The sequence below is a fragment of the Lepidochelys kempii genome, chromosome 4 (assembly GCF_965140265.1).
Source record: "Lepidochelys kempii isolate rLepKem1 chromosome 4, rLepKem1.hap2, whole genome shotgun sequence".
NCBI lineage: Eukaryota > Metazoa > Chordata > Testudines > Cheloniidae > Lepidochelys > Lepidochelys kempii.
Window position 1 is genome coordinate 70,490,959 of NC_133259.1, and position 16,165 is coordinate 70,507,123.

General features: G+C 42.4%; 1 protein-coding gene across 8 annotated transcripts in view; it reads left to right on the forward strand.

Annotated features, from left to right (window-relative positions):
• The first annotated feature begins 211 nt into the window (after positions 1–211).
• GALNTL6 (polypeptide N-acetylgalactosaminyltransferase like 6) overlaps positions 212–16,165 on the forward strand; it is a 935,384-nt gene continuing 919,430 nt past the window's right edge. For 4 of the 8 annotated variants that reach the window (XR_012158633.1, XM_073341635.1, XM_073341641.1 and 1 more), the window contains exons 1-3: positions 212–1,006; positions 1,344–1,466; positions 2,088–2,398. Coding sequence is in view for 6 of the 8 variants with exons in the window: in XM_073341635.1 (XP_073197736.1) it covers positions 2,246–2,398 (153 nt within the window). In the remaining 2 variants the exon portion in view is untranslated. Of the gene's footprint in view, positions 1,007–1,173; positions 1,304–1,343; positions 1,467–1,644; positions 1,763–2,087; positions 2,399–16,165 lie in introns of those variants that run through there. The other 4 variants (XM_073341636.1, XM_073341638.1, XM_073341637.1 and 1 more) reach the window with 4 other exon arrangements.

The following is a 16,165-nucleotide window of genomic DNA, read 5'->3' on the forward strand; positions in this document are numbered from 1 at the left end:
AATGTTTGACTCAGGTTGGAGGTTTGTGGTATTTCAAAGGCTTACATCGTAGGCAAAGCAGGTTTGCTCACGTTCTGGGTGGCTGGCATAAACATACACGAAGGACAACATGCTTTAGGAGCAGCTTCTCGCCCCATTTGCCCCCCTCCCCCCCCCCAATCAGGCTAACAAAGAGGGGGTGGGCTAGGGAGAGGAGCCTCCGGGAAGGTGACTGACACCACGGGCGCACTTCAGTCCGGGGAGGTGCAGAAGGGGACTGAAACGAAAGCCCACACTTTGGGGCCCGGCCCCCGCAGGCTCCCCGCGCTCACCCCAGCGATGGATCGGGCCCCTTTATTACCGGAACGCGCCTGAGATGCTGCCTCCCGGCTTCTCGCCGCGGCCCCGGCGGCCTTGGCCAAGCCAGCGGTGCCTCCGCCAACGCCGCTGCGGGCCCGCGGGGTTTGGGCTGCCGTCCCAGCCCAGCCCGTCGGCCCCCTGGAGGCCGGTGGGGCGCAGAGCTCGGCGGTGGGGTGGATTCTCCCTGGCTCCCAGGTGGCGCGGCTCCGCAGCTAACGCCATGCAAGTGCTCGGCCTGCTGCGCCAGGCTCCTTACCGACCAGCCTCGCCAGCGTCCACCGCCAGCACCAGCCAGGGGCTGCACGGGGCGCGCCCGGCCGGGCCCGCTGCCGCCTCCAGCACGGGGAGGCGAGAAGCGCCAGCCGCCCCCGGCTTCTGCGGCCAGGAGCGGAGCCGGGCGGAGCAGATCAGGAGCCGGACGCTTTACCTGCCCCGGCCGGCTCTGGAATTGCTCCCACTAATAAGGCGTCGGGAAGAGCAGCTTTCTGTGCCAAGTAACCCTCTTCTCCCCCCGCCTCCTCCCACCCTCCTCCCGGTCTCCTCTCCGGCGAAGCCAGCTCGCAGCTGCTGCTCCCCGGGAACCCATCATGAAGGAGGCGACGAGAAAGAGCCCAGGAAACAACTGGCCTTTAGCGCCTTCCTTGTGGCCCGGAGCCGTTGGGTTGAGGTGAGGGCGCTGTGGGCCGAGTCCGGGAGGAACGGAGCCTAGAGATCCAGGGTTTTATCCTGCGCCTCCTCCGGCTTTGTTTAAACTGGAGCTGGGAGAGATTTCCCCCTCCCCCCCGCTCAGATCCCGTGCACATGTTGTACACCCGCTCACATCTCAGCTGAAAGCCATCAGAGAGAGAGAGCTGGAGGAGGTGGCTCGGGAGGGAGCTGTTCATCCCCCTTGATCATCCCCTCGCCAGTCCCTCCTGCACACTTAGAGCTTTGCACCTTTGCGCATTTTTTATTTAATAAATTGGTGAGCTCATTATGTTTTTCTTTCTTCTCTGCTTGATCAGTCCCAGGAGAAGAATGGTAACACGAACCGCATCAGAGTGTGAAAATATTGTCCGGGAGGGAGAGAGACCGAGCGGTGGTGAATGCACTTTGCAATACGCTAACAGTGCCTAGAAGGGGGGAGGGTAAGTCTCAGACTAGTTGGTATTTTGCTGGTAATGATGTCAGCTGTCTCCTTCAAGGGCTCTTTTCCCTCTGTCACGAAGTGCAGTTGAGGCTTGAGGGCGAGGAGGGGAAACCGAGGCCGTCTCCGGAGGGGTGTGTGTTTGGTTCAAGGAGTTCAGAGCTCGCCTTTCAAACGGGAGTTCCTGTTCCCTCCTTCGGTCCCAGCTGGAGTTGCACCTTGTAGCTCCGGATTTCTTTCGTGGTGGGAAGCAGCTGTTCTGATGGGGGAGATGATCTCCTCCTGCTAGAGGCAGAGGTAGCATTTCATCTCGCAGAGGAAGAGCTTGCAAATTGCTCCCTGGCAGTCCCGCTCTGATCAGTGGGTTGCGGAATTGCGTGCTTTGACCAGCGCGTGGCCCCCACTTCCCACCCAATTTCCCGTAAACCATTTATTGTCGTATCGATTTCTCAGTAACTTCTGATCAGTCTATCTGCCGATCATATTTACTCTCTTGTTTTATAATAACGTGGATCGATCATGTGCTTCACAGTTTCCTCGGGAAAGCCTCAGCCGATGGGCGATGATTTCAGTCGCATTTGTGGGGGAATTAAGTGAATCTGTGTTTGCGTTTGTTCCGCAGGTTACAAACTCGCCCTGTGAACTGCGCGGATTGGTGGTGACTCGAGGCTTGTAACAAAAGTTTCTTCTAACCGACTCCCAGTTTCGGGGTGACGGGGAGAGACAGAGGGGAAAGGAAACTGGCCCCGAGTGCAAGGAATAGCGCCTCTTCTTCTATATATGCTGCCATTTGCCATGAAGAGAAAACAGAAGAGATTTTTGCAAATGACGTTGTTGTTCATGGTGGCTTTAATTTTCCTGCCTAATATTGGCCTGTGGTCTTTGTACAAGGATAAGCACCTGGTGAAATCCCCAGAGCCAGGAGAGCAGCAGGTGAGTGAGGTGTGTGTGTGGGGGGGGGGGGGGAGTTATAGTTTTGTTTGCTAAGTAACCAACCATTAAGATTTAAAAGCATCATTTAGCCTGATCCGTGGCTGCTATAAAAAGCTAGTTTGCACTTAATGATGCTCATGTGTAATTTTTAACTTGAGATTGCTTTGAATGCCAAATTATATTTAATAGCTTGATGACGTCTTTGATATCCCAAATGGTAAATATAATGTGGAGAAAAGGAAAGCATGCATTATACAAAAAACGTTAGCGAGGATATTGTAGAAGGCAAATTAATCTATGGATTTAAGTTTCTCAGAAGAACACTTGCATGAATGGTTACAAAATCTGACTATGTAATGTTAAAGAGCTGGGACCAAATGCACACTCTGATTTAGACAGGCACAGTCCAGTGGCTGTATCCTGGCTAAATTTGCCCCCCCAAACTCTGTAATATTCACTAGGGGGAAACAAAAAGTGCAGACATCAGAACTTCCATCTAGCCAGCATGCAGTCAATGTTGCCTCCTAGAAGGAAATACAGCAGTGTGTCTATTAAAATTGCTCATCATCCAATCAAGTTAACTGTCATTTGTTCTTCTCCTGCTAGGAACTGCTTTTACTTTTTCTACTAGAAACTTAAAGAAGTGACTGTCAGTCTTCTCCTTTCTACTGAATGTTGTTAATATGGCCTGCTACAACTGTAGATAATGTATACAGAGATCAGGCTGTGTGTTTGATGTCATAATATGCACTTAAATATTTCAAAAGTACAGTCCTTCAGTCATAGTTATTATTAGCAGCAGTTGTTATAACCTGTTTTTTCTTAATATGGTTCAGCTAATTAGATTTATATATTGCTCATAAATCTCAATAAGACTTTCATTAAATTATATATATTGAGAGTTGTTATAATTCAATATTTTTAATCACTAACTGCTCTTAAATTACATAATTACTTCTTTTGCATAACACTGCTGTGTTTCCACTGTGTAATCTTTGGTATGCTTTAAGGCTGGTTATTTTTTAAAAAAAGTTTAGTTTGATCTTTTAGCTTGTTTACCATTTCCACAGCATTGATATGAGTTTATTAGATAGCATCATGTATCATCTTAGTATATTAATATTCTTAATTTCAAGGGTCATCACCCATATACATCGTACAATTTGCACATATTGAATGTATTTGTCATCCTATTCAGTTGAACAATGACATATGTCACTAACAATCAAAGAGTTTTGCTACTACTAAAGTTTACTCTTCACATTACCATACCTATTATGTATAGTTGTAAAATGTTGTGAATGAAGATACTACTTTATAATAATAGGAAATCAATGTCAGTTCCTCTATTTGCAGAATCCTTTGTCTTTACAGATTTTTTTAAAATACATTGGATCTCAGATTATTAGGAGCTAGAAATATTTTTTTCGAAAGAAAGTCTAAAATATTGATTGGTGGCTATCAGTAGTGTACAAGGGGGGAAAAAAACCACTTTAAAATCTTTTCAGTTTCTTCTTCAGCTGGTGATTTAAGGAAGGTAAGGTGTTCTATGCGAAATCAACCTTTCAATGACTGACGCACAAAAACAGTTTCTGTTTTCTAAAAAATCATGGCTAGAAATATATTTTCCAGTTTTAGAGATTACAGCCTAAGTAGAGCAACATGTATAAGAAAAAAAGGGAAACAATTAAAAAAACCAAATACTACAAGAGTGAACTTGCCACCTCTGAGAGATCAGCTGGTGGAATGTGTGAAGAGCTAATGAGTCTTATTAATAAGATTTTAGCAACTTTAAAATTGAGTAAGTTTTATTTCTAATGCTAATTGAACAGCAATGTGACTGCGGGAAACGAACGGTAAAAACAATAAAACCTGGCAATGAAACTTTCAGCCCTGACTTCAACTTTACAAAACGATCTGGATCTGTTCAGTTGCCTACAGTCCAATATCACTATCATAAGTGAGGTTCATTGTTGAAGATGTCATAACAAATAAGAACATCAGGTTGAAGTAGAGGTGAGTAATGTTACTTCCGTACATTTAACTCGTCCAGTTGATGTCATGATTTAATGTATGCTATATTATAGACAAAGGTGTACAAAAGGAACAAAGGATTCAGATAGTTTTGAATCAAACAACTTAAATACTTACAATCTTCTTTTTTGCTTTATATTTTAAGGTAATCTCAGGGAAGAGAATTGGTAAAACAATGTTAACAATCTGCTGACCCATTTTTCTAATAACTGTACAAAGAGAATAACTGTTTAGCCGTGAAACTATATTTCTTACAGACTTTTTATATTAACATTCTAAACTGATCAATAATGAATGCTGCAAGTTAATTTTAAGCCTAATTAAGTACGATATCGAAAAAGTTAGCTGTGATGTATTTTAGTTGTGATGTCAGAGAAAGCATGTATAACTTGGAAAAATTAGTCTGTTACTGTACAACATGGATATGATTGGGAAGAGGGGGAAAGAAGAGAGAATTATGACCTTAAAATAATAGGTGAACAATTGGTTGAATCAGGAGTGACGCTTGCTGTCATGAATAAAACATGTGTCCAACTTTTTTATAGTATATTTTGACATTGTCTGTACTAGTTATAGAGCTGATATCTTACTTTGTTAAAATTAGGCTAACATTATGTTGAATAAGCATCAGCTGTCCTTCACTGGAGGGTACGGTATAGTTTTATGGCACTTTGACTCTATATATTGCATAAAAATTACCAGTGAATTTTTAAAGAAGATATCTTCCAACTTACTTGGTGAATAAAGGTTCTGTCAACCATTTTTACCTTACGAATCTGCTAGTTACAGAATAGGATGCGAGGAATGATAGTGGGCTGACTGAAGCATTGACATCATGACAATAGCAGGCAACAAAACTACTCAAAATGGATCACATGGTTAAATGAGGTGTCTGTTTTTATCAATATATAGGAAAGAGGCCCTGCTGTATGGTATGGTTGCATGTGGGGAAAATCTGTGGTATTTATATACCTGAGCTGATAGACTATGTTACAGTGAAATGATGATTTTACAGTTCCTAATAATAATTAATAGAATTTTAGTAGACCATCCTTAAACTTATTCAGATCACATTGTGAAAGTCTTGTATCATGGAAGTCTTGCATAGCTATTGTTAACATCAAAGCTTGCTCTTATGAGAGGGAAATGGAAAATCAGCTTGGAAATATGATACTGGCAGCACTGTTTCGGAGTATATCATCACTTTAGTCATTGTGCATTAATTTTATATGCAGTACTAATCCTTGAGTGTTTCATACAGTTTTATTTCTCTGGTCTCTTGTAGTTTTCTGGAGTGATTATTTACATTTTGGTAGCTTTATCACTCTGCTGATAAACACAAACCGATCAATTATCATCACAAGTATTTAAACAGAGACTCCAAAGGCACAGTGGCACAGACCAAGGGTTCTAAAATGACAGGAAAGAATATTAAATTCTCCCTAAAAATCCTGTTTAACAATTAAATGGCAATTAAGAAACCCTAAATATAAATCTCAAAAATGAAACTGAATTTCTCTTTTACTCTCTATAAATCAGTCTTCCTTTTTATACCATGGAAACAAGATACATGTAATAGACCAGGTTGTCTTTCTTTCTTTTTTTTTTAATGGCCTTGTTAATTCTTTAGCACATCATGGTGTATTTGAGTTCTATTTACAGTTTTTACAGTTGGCGTTACTTTATTGTAACTCATTCATTCTGTTCCTTTGTATTGTTTGTCACTGAAATATTCATATACATTATTTTAAGTGTCTTGTCTGATCTCTTCTTATCACCTGCCCAAGGAAAGGAGTTTGGATATTAAACTACTCTGATTCACTGTTTTAATTTCACTTCTCATTTTCTCTTATTGGAGTGCTTGTTGTTGCTTACTCCTGTAGCCACTATGATATAGTGCTAAAACAGAGCTATTTAATTTGGATGGTGTGACACCCTGACACCCCAGTATTCACCTCTGCCATGAAATTAGTGTATGTTTTATAGAAAGTATAGCTTGTGAGGTATCATTCTAAAAGTCTTGATCTGCTAGACATTAATATCTCGTTGCATTATATGTGTTATTGTTGTGTGTGAAGTTATGAAGTTTGGCTATGTATGTGTTACTGAAACATGTGAGGTTGAAAACACCCACAAGCAGCCTTTCAGGTACAACAGTGAAAAGGCCAAACAATGTTCATGGCTTATTGAGGAAATGCACACAGGCACAAGGATTACCCCAGGAACTGTGTACAATAGAGACCTCTCAGAGATAGCACTACACAATGGGAACCGTTTGACCCAGTTCAGCAAAAGAGCTTTCCAGCAAGTGTGAAGAAGATATAAAAGGGGGATAATGCGATCATGAGGCTACCTCACTGTCCTTGCAACAACACACCTGGAAACACCCTGGAAAGTGATGGTCTCAGACTAGAAGGATCTTTAGCCTGTGTATGAAAACCTGGGAAACCAAAGGCAATTTGTGCCTTAAGACTCTGCCAGTCTGTTTATCACTCAGGGTGAGAATTTGTTAATTTATAACCTACCTATCTAGTGTGTTAAACTCAGTTTGCAGTTTTTGTTTATCTACTAAAATAGTCTGCTTTGATCTGTTTGCTATTCCTTATAATCACTGAAAATCTATCCTTTGTAGTTAATAAACTTTTTTGGTTCTCTCTAAACTAGTTTGTGAAATTCATAACTGGAGGCAAAAAGCTGTGCATATCTTCGTCCACACTGAGGGAAGGAGTGAATTTCATGAGCTTACGCTGCACAGTTTTCTGTGCAGAGCAAGACAATACAATTTTGGATTTGTACCACAGAGGGGGAGGGCACTTGAGTGCTGGGCAATCCCTTAGTTGATTCTTCCCATGCAGAGCTGATTTCAGTGTCTGTGTCATTCTGCAGATGGGTGTGTCCCTACTTGCTTGTGTGCTAGAGGAGGCTTGAGGGCCTGGCAAAGCACAGGGTGAGGGACCCCAGGCTGGTGGAATGGGCGGGCTCAGTGGGACTCCAGTACATCAGGTGGCACCCCATCAGTGGGGGACAGTCTATCACAAATGGTATCTTTGTAACACTTTTATGCACCTGTAATACAGTTTTATCCATGTTTATTCTATGCAACTATTCTTTAATGTAGGAAAAATTATTCCACAGGATAGAATGTCCTGTAATGCCTTTCATAGTCAAGGTATCCCAAAGATAGGTACATGTTGAAAATTACTGTGTTATTTTTTATTGTTTGTTTGTTTGTTTTTTGAGGGAGAGGTGGGGTGGAGAAGGTAACATGGTAAAGTAAGAGCCCACCTTCAAGTGATGGTCTTCATGTATTCCATTGTGCATGCTCATGCGCTCCATGTGCCTAAGACTGGAAGATTTGTTAGTAATATCCATTCGTAATGCCTGTGCCCTACTGCTCCGAACCAAGGCCATAAGGGGCGATGCAGACCAACTGACTCTCCAGTTCCATTCCGCTGCCGATGGAACCACTCGGTGTCTGCAGCACTTGATACTTTCTTCAGCTTATTTACAGTTAAAATTGTAAAAAGTTCCTTTAATACTTTTAGATAGTTTTAGCTATTTCTTAGTACCTAGTTAGTTTAAATAAGCTTAGGGCTTGGGTGTTCCCTCTCTCCCTCACACTCTCTTCTGAACAGGGTGACCTGAATGCCTGGGATTCAAGAATTGTCTCTCCTGGCCCTCCCTGTCAGTAACCATCTGAAGTGCCTCTTACTACCTTGGGGAAACTCACATCCTCTTGAAGTGCAGGGTTTGCTGATCCTTCTGCAGCAGGACTCAACAAGTCCATGAGTGTAGACTTTGAAGATATCTTATGGATCGTGTTATGAGGCCCCAGTTTGATCTGGGTCAGACTGCAGGTGGAGGCACTGAGATTCCAAGGCCAAGAGGAGTAGACCTGAAGACTCTCTTTCACACAGGGACATTAGGAGGGTAGAAAACATACTCCTCAATGATTAAATAAATCCTCCTCTAGGTCCACTTTCAAGAAGATGACCCCTTTTTCAATGCTATTAAAGTTGGGTGAGATTCTGCGCCCTTGGTAAAAGGAAGCTGAGGCACTCACAAGAGACACAGTACCAATCTCCTGGCTCTAAAGAGCAAGAGTAATTTGAGACTGGCACCATCTGCTGGAATGGAACCATCCATGGTACTGACGAAAGAGAAGTATCAAGCTCTTCCCCCTCCAACTATTGTATAGTCATACTATGATAAGGAATTGTTGGCGCTGAAAGTTCTTACAATGCTGACTCTTCCAGACAGAGAGACAGGAGTCCTCCATGCCACCACAAGCCTGCAGGGAGATACAGTACCAATGAGGATATTGTCATCCTCCAAGATGTAGAGTCTCCCATTCAATCCTCATAAGGATCGATACTACCAGACCAGGGGTGGCACAAAAGAGAGAGTTGCTCCCTGATATCTTCCCCAGCAATGATCTCACAAGTTCTGTGATTCCAATAACACCACCCATGGAAGTGGGATCTATCTTTTCCTCCTCAGGTGCATCAAAAATGGGCAAGAGACCATCACTGCCTGCAGTAAGGAGGAGTCAGGAGGTTAGTCAAGATATAAGATTTAGAGTCTCTCTTGGGATCCTTTCCATTCTAATAATACAGTGCACCCATGTTGGGACCAATGGTGTGGGATCTATTCCATGAGGGCCACCTCAACCACCATTTGACCCTCCTTAATGGCTGTAATGAGGACAATGTGACCGATACATATGCTATCCTGTGTCAGAACAACCTGTCAGAAATCACGACATTCCTCTCCTTAGAGAGAGGAATCTGAACCTGCTTAGGAACTAATGGAAGGGGAAGAAGAATCGGAACTGATGGGGTTATCATCATCATCATCCCCCGATAAGGTGGTTGTGCTGGCCTCACTTTCTCCTCCTGATTACAGGCAATTCCAAGACTTATTAAGGTTGTCTCCTTCTCCTGGAGGAAATGCAGGAGACATCTCAAATTCCTCGACATTCTGTAGCACATGGGACCTAGCAAGGGACTGCCTGTTAATGAAGATATTTCAGAATCTGGCAGGGTGGTCTGGCATTCTCCAGCCACATGTAGTCCCACTCCAAAGAGGACAGAAAATAAATATTTTGTACCAGCCAAGGGAGCAGAATTTTTATTTACATGCCCTGCCCTGAACTCCTTAGGCCAAGCAGTCTCTGAAAGAAACAGGCAATATTAGCCAAAATCCATCCCTTCCGATAAGGGAGCTGAAGGGTTGGACCTGTTGATGAGGAAAGTTTTTGCTTCATCCAACCTATAGTTCCACATAACATTCTGTCAGGGGCATTAATTGTTAAATGCAACTTTGTTAGTAAATTCTGCAAACTTGGAATAATTAACAAGCTCCTGCAGGAGGACAGAGCACAGTTCCAAGCTGCCAGGTCATTTTCAAACCTCAGTCAATGCAGCAGACACAGCTTCCTGTTTGATGGCAACAGCTATTGTCATGAATAGGACATTGTGGCTTCAGTCCTCAGGATTTTCCAAGGAAGTCCAGCCTACTGTGGAGAATTTGTTTGTGAAGGGAACAATCTGTTCAGTGGGAAGAGAACTGATTTGTTACACTTACTGAAAGACTCAAGGGCAACCCTCTACTCACTAGAGATCTATACTCCATCAACAAGGAGGAAATTCCACAGGCCAGAACCATATAAGCCATGACTCGCACCTCAACACTTTAATGATAAAGGGTTTATGAATCACCAGAGAAATGACAGAAGTTGCAGTAAAACAAACACATTTCCCCTTCTTCCTCCTTCCAACGCTAACCTGCCACTAAGAAACACTTTCGGATTTCCGAGAGCTGTGAACCACTCCAGATACCATGTCCATCTACCCAAACTTATAATATCCAGTTTTGATGGCCATCTGTTTCTTTTCTTCCAAGCTTGTCTGATAACAGTCAAATGGGTACTTGACATTATTCATACTGCCTACACTATAGAGTTCCTTTCCCTGTTCCTCTTCAGGGACGCCTCTTGCAAAAGGATGCACAGTCAAGAACTAGATCCTCTGCTTCATCTGTGAGAAATAGAGGCAGTGCTGTTGTAATACCAGGGAAAGGAATTTTTACTCAAAATATTTCCTCATCCCCAAAAAGAAGGTAAGATGGAGTCTCATCATGGATCTCAGATAGCTCCATGACTGTATCTGCAAACTGAGGTTCAGTTTCAGTAATTTCCTCACTGAACAAAATACTACTGATTCACAGCTCTCAGTATGAAGGATGCTTATTTCTATATAGACATCCATTCCTCCCACAGAGGATTCCTAAGGTTCACTGTATGTTCATACCATTATCAATATACGTGCTTCCCTTCAGCCCTGCAACTATGCCAAGGATATTTACAAAAGTACTTTGTCGTAGCAGCTCATTCTAATGACTGATTACTGAGGGGGTGATCTCATCAAGAGGAACTGACAGCAACCTCAACTTTGGTCAATCTTCTGAGTTCACTGGGAATCTGCATAAAGTTTTGTGCGTACAAAAGTCCATTTTAGACTATAGACTAGATTTTATTGAGGCAATATTGGACTCTATCAGTGCCAAGGCATACCTTCCTCAGGACAGATTCCAATCTATAAAGAACTTGTCACACAACTTCAGCTGAGCCCACAGACATCAATCCATTCATTCTTATTCTCCTAGGTCACATATCTTCCTGCACCTGTGTGACACCCTTCATGGGACTTTGCGTTTGTTGTCTCCAGGATTGGCTTTGAACAGTATATGTGCTGAGCAAACACAGTATGGAAAAGCTAGCATTGATTTCCACACACAATGCAAGCTTCTCTAGCCTGGTGGGAGAACAAGGCCCCCTGCCTCAGAAGACATTAATCACAGTGCTTCCTTGTGCTATATGCTTATCTAGATAGGCACTCCACCCTAAGGGACATGGACTTCTCAAGGGTCCTGGATGCACATAAAACTATAACTGTGTGCAGTCCGTGAAGCCTGCAAGCGATTCCTGCCATTCATACAGACCTTGTATAGTCAGGTGATGTCAGACATGATTACAGTATTCAACGTCAACAAACAAGGGGGTATGATATCCGTACCTCTATGTATAGAAACTGTCAATCTTTAGAACCGGTATATTTGCCACCAGATCACTCTGTTGGCAGTGCAGCTCTCAGGAATACACAACACATTGGCAGGCAGCCTCAACGGACAGTTTTCCAAGGACCATGAATGGGAGCTACATGATTCCATAGTATAGACATATTTTCCCAATTTTGGGGGGAGGGCGTGTTCCATCCTAGTATCTGTCTGCATCTCAAGAGGACTGAAAATGCTTGATCTACTGTTCCAGAGGAGCTCAAGGTCAGGGAGACTCACTCCTAGTCATTTGGTTGGGACAGCTGATGCCTCAAACTAGACGGAGTGTTGGTCATCCTGATTGCTCCCAGATGGTCTAGACCATTCTGCTTGCCCAATATTTTTCAGATGTCCCTGGACTTGTTCTCTTAGGACAGGCAAGGTCAGGCATCTCAGTACAACTTCCCATCACAGGACAGGCTGGTATTTGGATGGGTGTTGACTCTAAAAAGGACACATTCACAAATGGTTGAGGTTATTCTTAACTACAGTAGGAAGGAGTCCACTAGAAAGTGCTACGTAGAGAAGTGGAAAAGGTTCTGTCTGGGGTCAATATTATCTGATGACTCTCTAACATCCCCATTGTGTTTAGAATATATAGATATTCTAATATATCCTTTCTTTAAAGACTTTAGATCTGGGTACACACAACAGCTTTTTCTGCCCGGCATTCCCTAATTTACAACCACTGTACAATGTATGTACAGTGTCTGAAAGGTCTGATCATAGCCTTTCCTTGCTATAATGAAACCTACTCCATCATGGGGCTTCAATCTGGTCCTTTCAGAATTAACAAGACCTCCATTCAAACAACTGGCCTCATGTTCTTTGATCCACCTATCTGTGAAGGTTCTGGTCGCCATCACCTCAGCTAGACAGGTAGGTGAGCTGATCCATCAAGGTTTGGCATTCTACCTACAAAGAACAAAATCTTTTAGGAAATTGCTTAGACTCTCAACTAGGGCCAAAGCTGCTTTGGTAATCTCACTTTGAGATGTTCCTCTTACTGAAATCTGTAAAGCTGCAACATGGCATTCTGTTTGTACCTTCATGAGACATTACACCCTGTTGCAAGTTTCTTCAGCTGATGCTTCTTTGGGCACAGAAGCCCTCCAGTCATCGATACCACAGAAGTCCTCGTACCCTCCTTTAATTAGCTCTGCTTGTCAGTCACTTACAGCAGAATACACAGGGACTATCGCTTGGAGGGGGAGGAGAAGTTACTTACCTCATGAAGTAACTGAAATTCTTCAAGATGTGTGGTCCCTCTGTGTATTCCTCTACCCACCCACCATCCTCTCTGCTTTGGATCCTTTATGCAAGATTCATGGTAGAGAAGAAACTGGAGAGGTGATTGTTCTGCACCATGCCATATGTCCTCTCTTTGGAGCACAAGAAGGAGAAGGGCACAGGCATGGACTAACAGACATTGCTAGCAAAAATCTTCTGGTCTCAGGTGCATAAAGCACAAGTGCACCCATAATGGAATACAGATAGGCACTACACATCTTGAAGAACTCAAGTTACTATACAAGTCAAGTAACTCCTCTTTATTCTTATTTGCTAGAAAACTCCTCTATTACCCCTATTCTATTTGTTTAAATCCTTCTCTCACCTCCAAGTCTCCCTCCTTTTGGTTGCTAGAATATCCTTTTCCTACTGGCTTGAATTCTTCCCCCACCTCCCCTGCCCCTAGTTTCTCACATCATTCCCCTCCTCCTATTATTTGCATACCCTTTCCACTGTTTCTCTCTTTTCCTCCCCCTCCCCAGTCTGTCTGTCTGACTTCTCCACATTGGAGAGTCTATAGGAAAGAGTGCTTCAACTTTTGTGCTTCTCTGGGTGTCCAGCATCTGCCTGTGTTCCACAATGTTCTGCTGCACAAGAGCAGAACAGATCAGAGATGAGTGGGTACTTAAGTTAGCTCCCTAGGTGCACTGGCTACTCCATTCTCCCAGCAGTACACTAGTGAGCAGGGCTTTGTCATGAGTGAAGCAGGTAAGGAAGGTAGGTTGGCAGGGGTCATTAAAGAAGTCACCTTGTTCTCCCAGCTCCTGCTCTTTCCTCCAGCTCCTGCTCTTTCCTCCATCACCAACACTGCATCTAAATCTAATGTCTTGTGCAAATTTACACTGGTTTAATTTAGCTGGTTCAAACTCCTACGTGGACACACCTAGGTTGATTTCAAATTGATTATGTCAGGTTAGCTTGGGCAGGCTGAACTGATATGTCTGTCTATGGTACTTATATGATCCCCATCACCAGAGTATCTGAGCACATCACAATCACTTTAGGGTATTTATGCTCACAACACCTCTGTCCCAACTACTACTGTCCCAACTTCCCAGATGGACAACTGAGGCATAGACTAATTGACTTGCCCAAGGGCACACAGGAAATCTGTGGCAGAGCAAAGAAGTGAGTCTGGGTCTCTGAAGTCCAATGCAAATAGCCTTCCTCTCTAGTTTGTCCTTTCTCTCTAAGATACAGGATATAAGCAATGTAAGAGTATGCACATACAGTTTTAAGTCACACCTTTAGTTAAATTACTACAACTTTGTGTGTCAATGAGTCTATGCTTCCGCTTTCCCTAGCCACTTTTTATCCCAAAGCATTTTGTAAAGCTCCAGGTGAGATAATGATAACCGAGGGGCTGTATAGGCAAATATGGCAGCTGTTGAGAACTCAGCAATAGCCAGAGAATATAGAAAACTACAGGGCATTTGGAGAAATATGCTGGGATAGTTTTACACAAATTTGTAGAAAAATTAGTGGGGATTTTACCAAATGTCCAGAATGTTTGCAGTAATTTATTTTCTATTGTGCTTGGATTTGTTGTTTATATTCTAATATGAGATACTATTGTAAGCCACAAGGAAAATCATGAAAACAGGAACAATCTTTACAGAGTTTTTACAAAGTAGTCTTGCCTGCACCACAGGGAACCTGCAAGTTGAGTGAAAACATCACTTTATGCCCTATTTTTTTATGTCCCATAGCAAACATCTCCATGAAAAGAGCCATCTTATATTCTTTTTATTACTGGTATAGTGGAAGCTGGGTAGTGGAAGCTCCATTACTACTTGGTACTTCATTTTCTCTGTCTACTGACCTGCAAGGGGCCCTATAGAGAATGGAGTAACTTGTGATGATCTTTGATGACCCTGTGGCCTACTAAGAGAAGTGTTGATTCTCTGTTAATGAAATAATAGTTTTTCCTCCCCAAGTGTGATAGAATATTCACTGATATTTGCATATTTAAAACTTCCAGCCTTTTTCATGTGGAACATCCCTTCAAAATTATTTATTTATTGATTTGTAGTATCAAAGCACCTAGGACCTCCAGACATTGTGCTAGACACTCTACAAATACAGAACAAAAAGACAGTTCCTGCCCCAAAGAGCTTACAACTTAAGTATAAGATGAGATAAAAGATAGAGACAGATGGGGAAATAGAAGGAAACAATGAGACAATATTGGTCAGCATGATAGGCTATGATCTCAGTGTACCAGTGGTCTAACCATTGCCAGGCTTTTGCAGGCATCATGGAAAAGGAAAGTTTTGAAGCAGGAAAATGAGATAGTTTTGGCAATGTTTATGGAGAGCTGCTCCCCCAGCCTGCAAGGTATTATGGGAGAAAGCACAAAGGTGCTTGTTTGATAATTTAACAAATGGGTACTGAAAGTTGGCATCATGGACTGATTGGAGTCAGGAATCAGTATCTTGATAGTGAGTGAGAGAGAGAATGTTAATGCAGATGAATCTTGAAAGTATATAAATGCAGATCCAGTGACTCCTAGCCTGCCTGGCAGTCACAAATCAGAGCTTAAATGGTATAAAGTTCTGTCTACTGGCTGTCTGTACAGGGGTGAATTTCACTTGCAGTATAAATAGTTAAAAATGCAGTTAAAGGAGGAAAACGTGTTATATCTACTTTTGCGTGCCTGTACATCTTGGTGTGATCTTAAAAAGTCTCATTTTAAAATGATAGAACTTTTATTACTTTTACTTTTGGCACCTAACAATATTTTTATGTTGAATTCAGTATACCAGAGGAAGTCCTCCTGTGGCTAATCTGATACCTGTCTCTTTGCACGGATATTACCCAGAAGGGTATAATTTTGAAGATAAAATGACTATTTTCTATATCTAAACTACAGTCCAATTTAAATTTTATGTATGTCTATTATACAAATCCTGTTAACATTTTCCCCTGTCTATTTTAGATTAATTAATTGTTGACAATTTTTTCTAGGAAAAAAAATCTAAAAATAATCCAAAACATTTTCCCCATGAAGAATCTAAGGCCCTGATCCTGCACTGAACTCAGAGTATGTGGACCTCTGCATCCATACAGAGATCCATTTAAGTCAATGAGCTATTGTGGGCTCAGGTGTCTGTCCACAGGGAGCACAGTACCGAATTGGGACCTAAATTAGAAAAAGAACAGCTCAGCTATATAAAAATGTCAAAAAATAGCTACATTATGGCCCTGATCCAGCAAAACACTTAGGCATGTATTGACTTCAGTGATATAACTCTATGTTCATAAAGTTAAGCACACGTTTAAATGCTTTGCTGGATTGGGGCCTAGGAGAGGGGCATGTTTGAATGG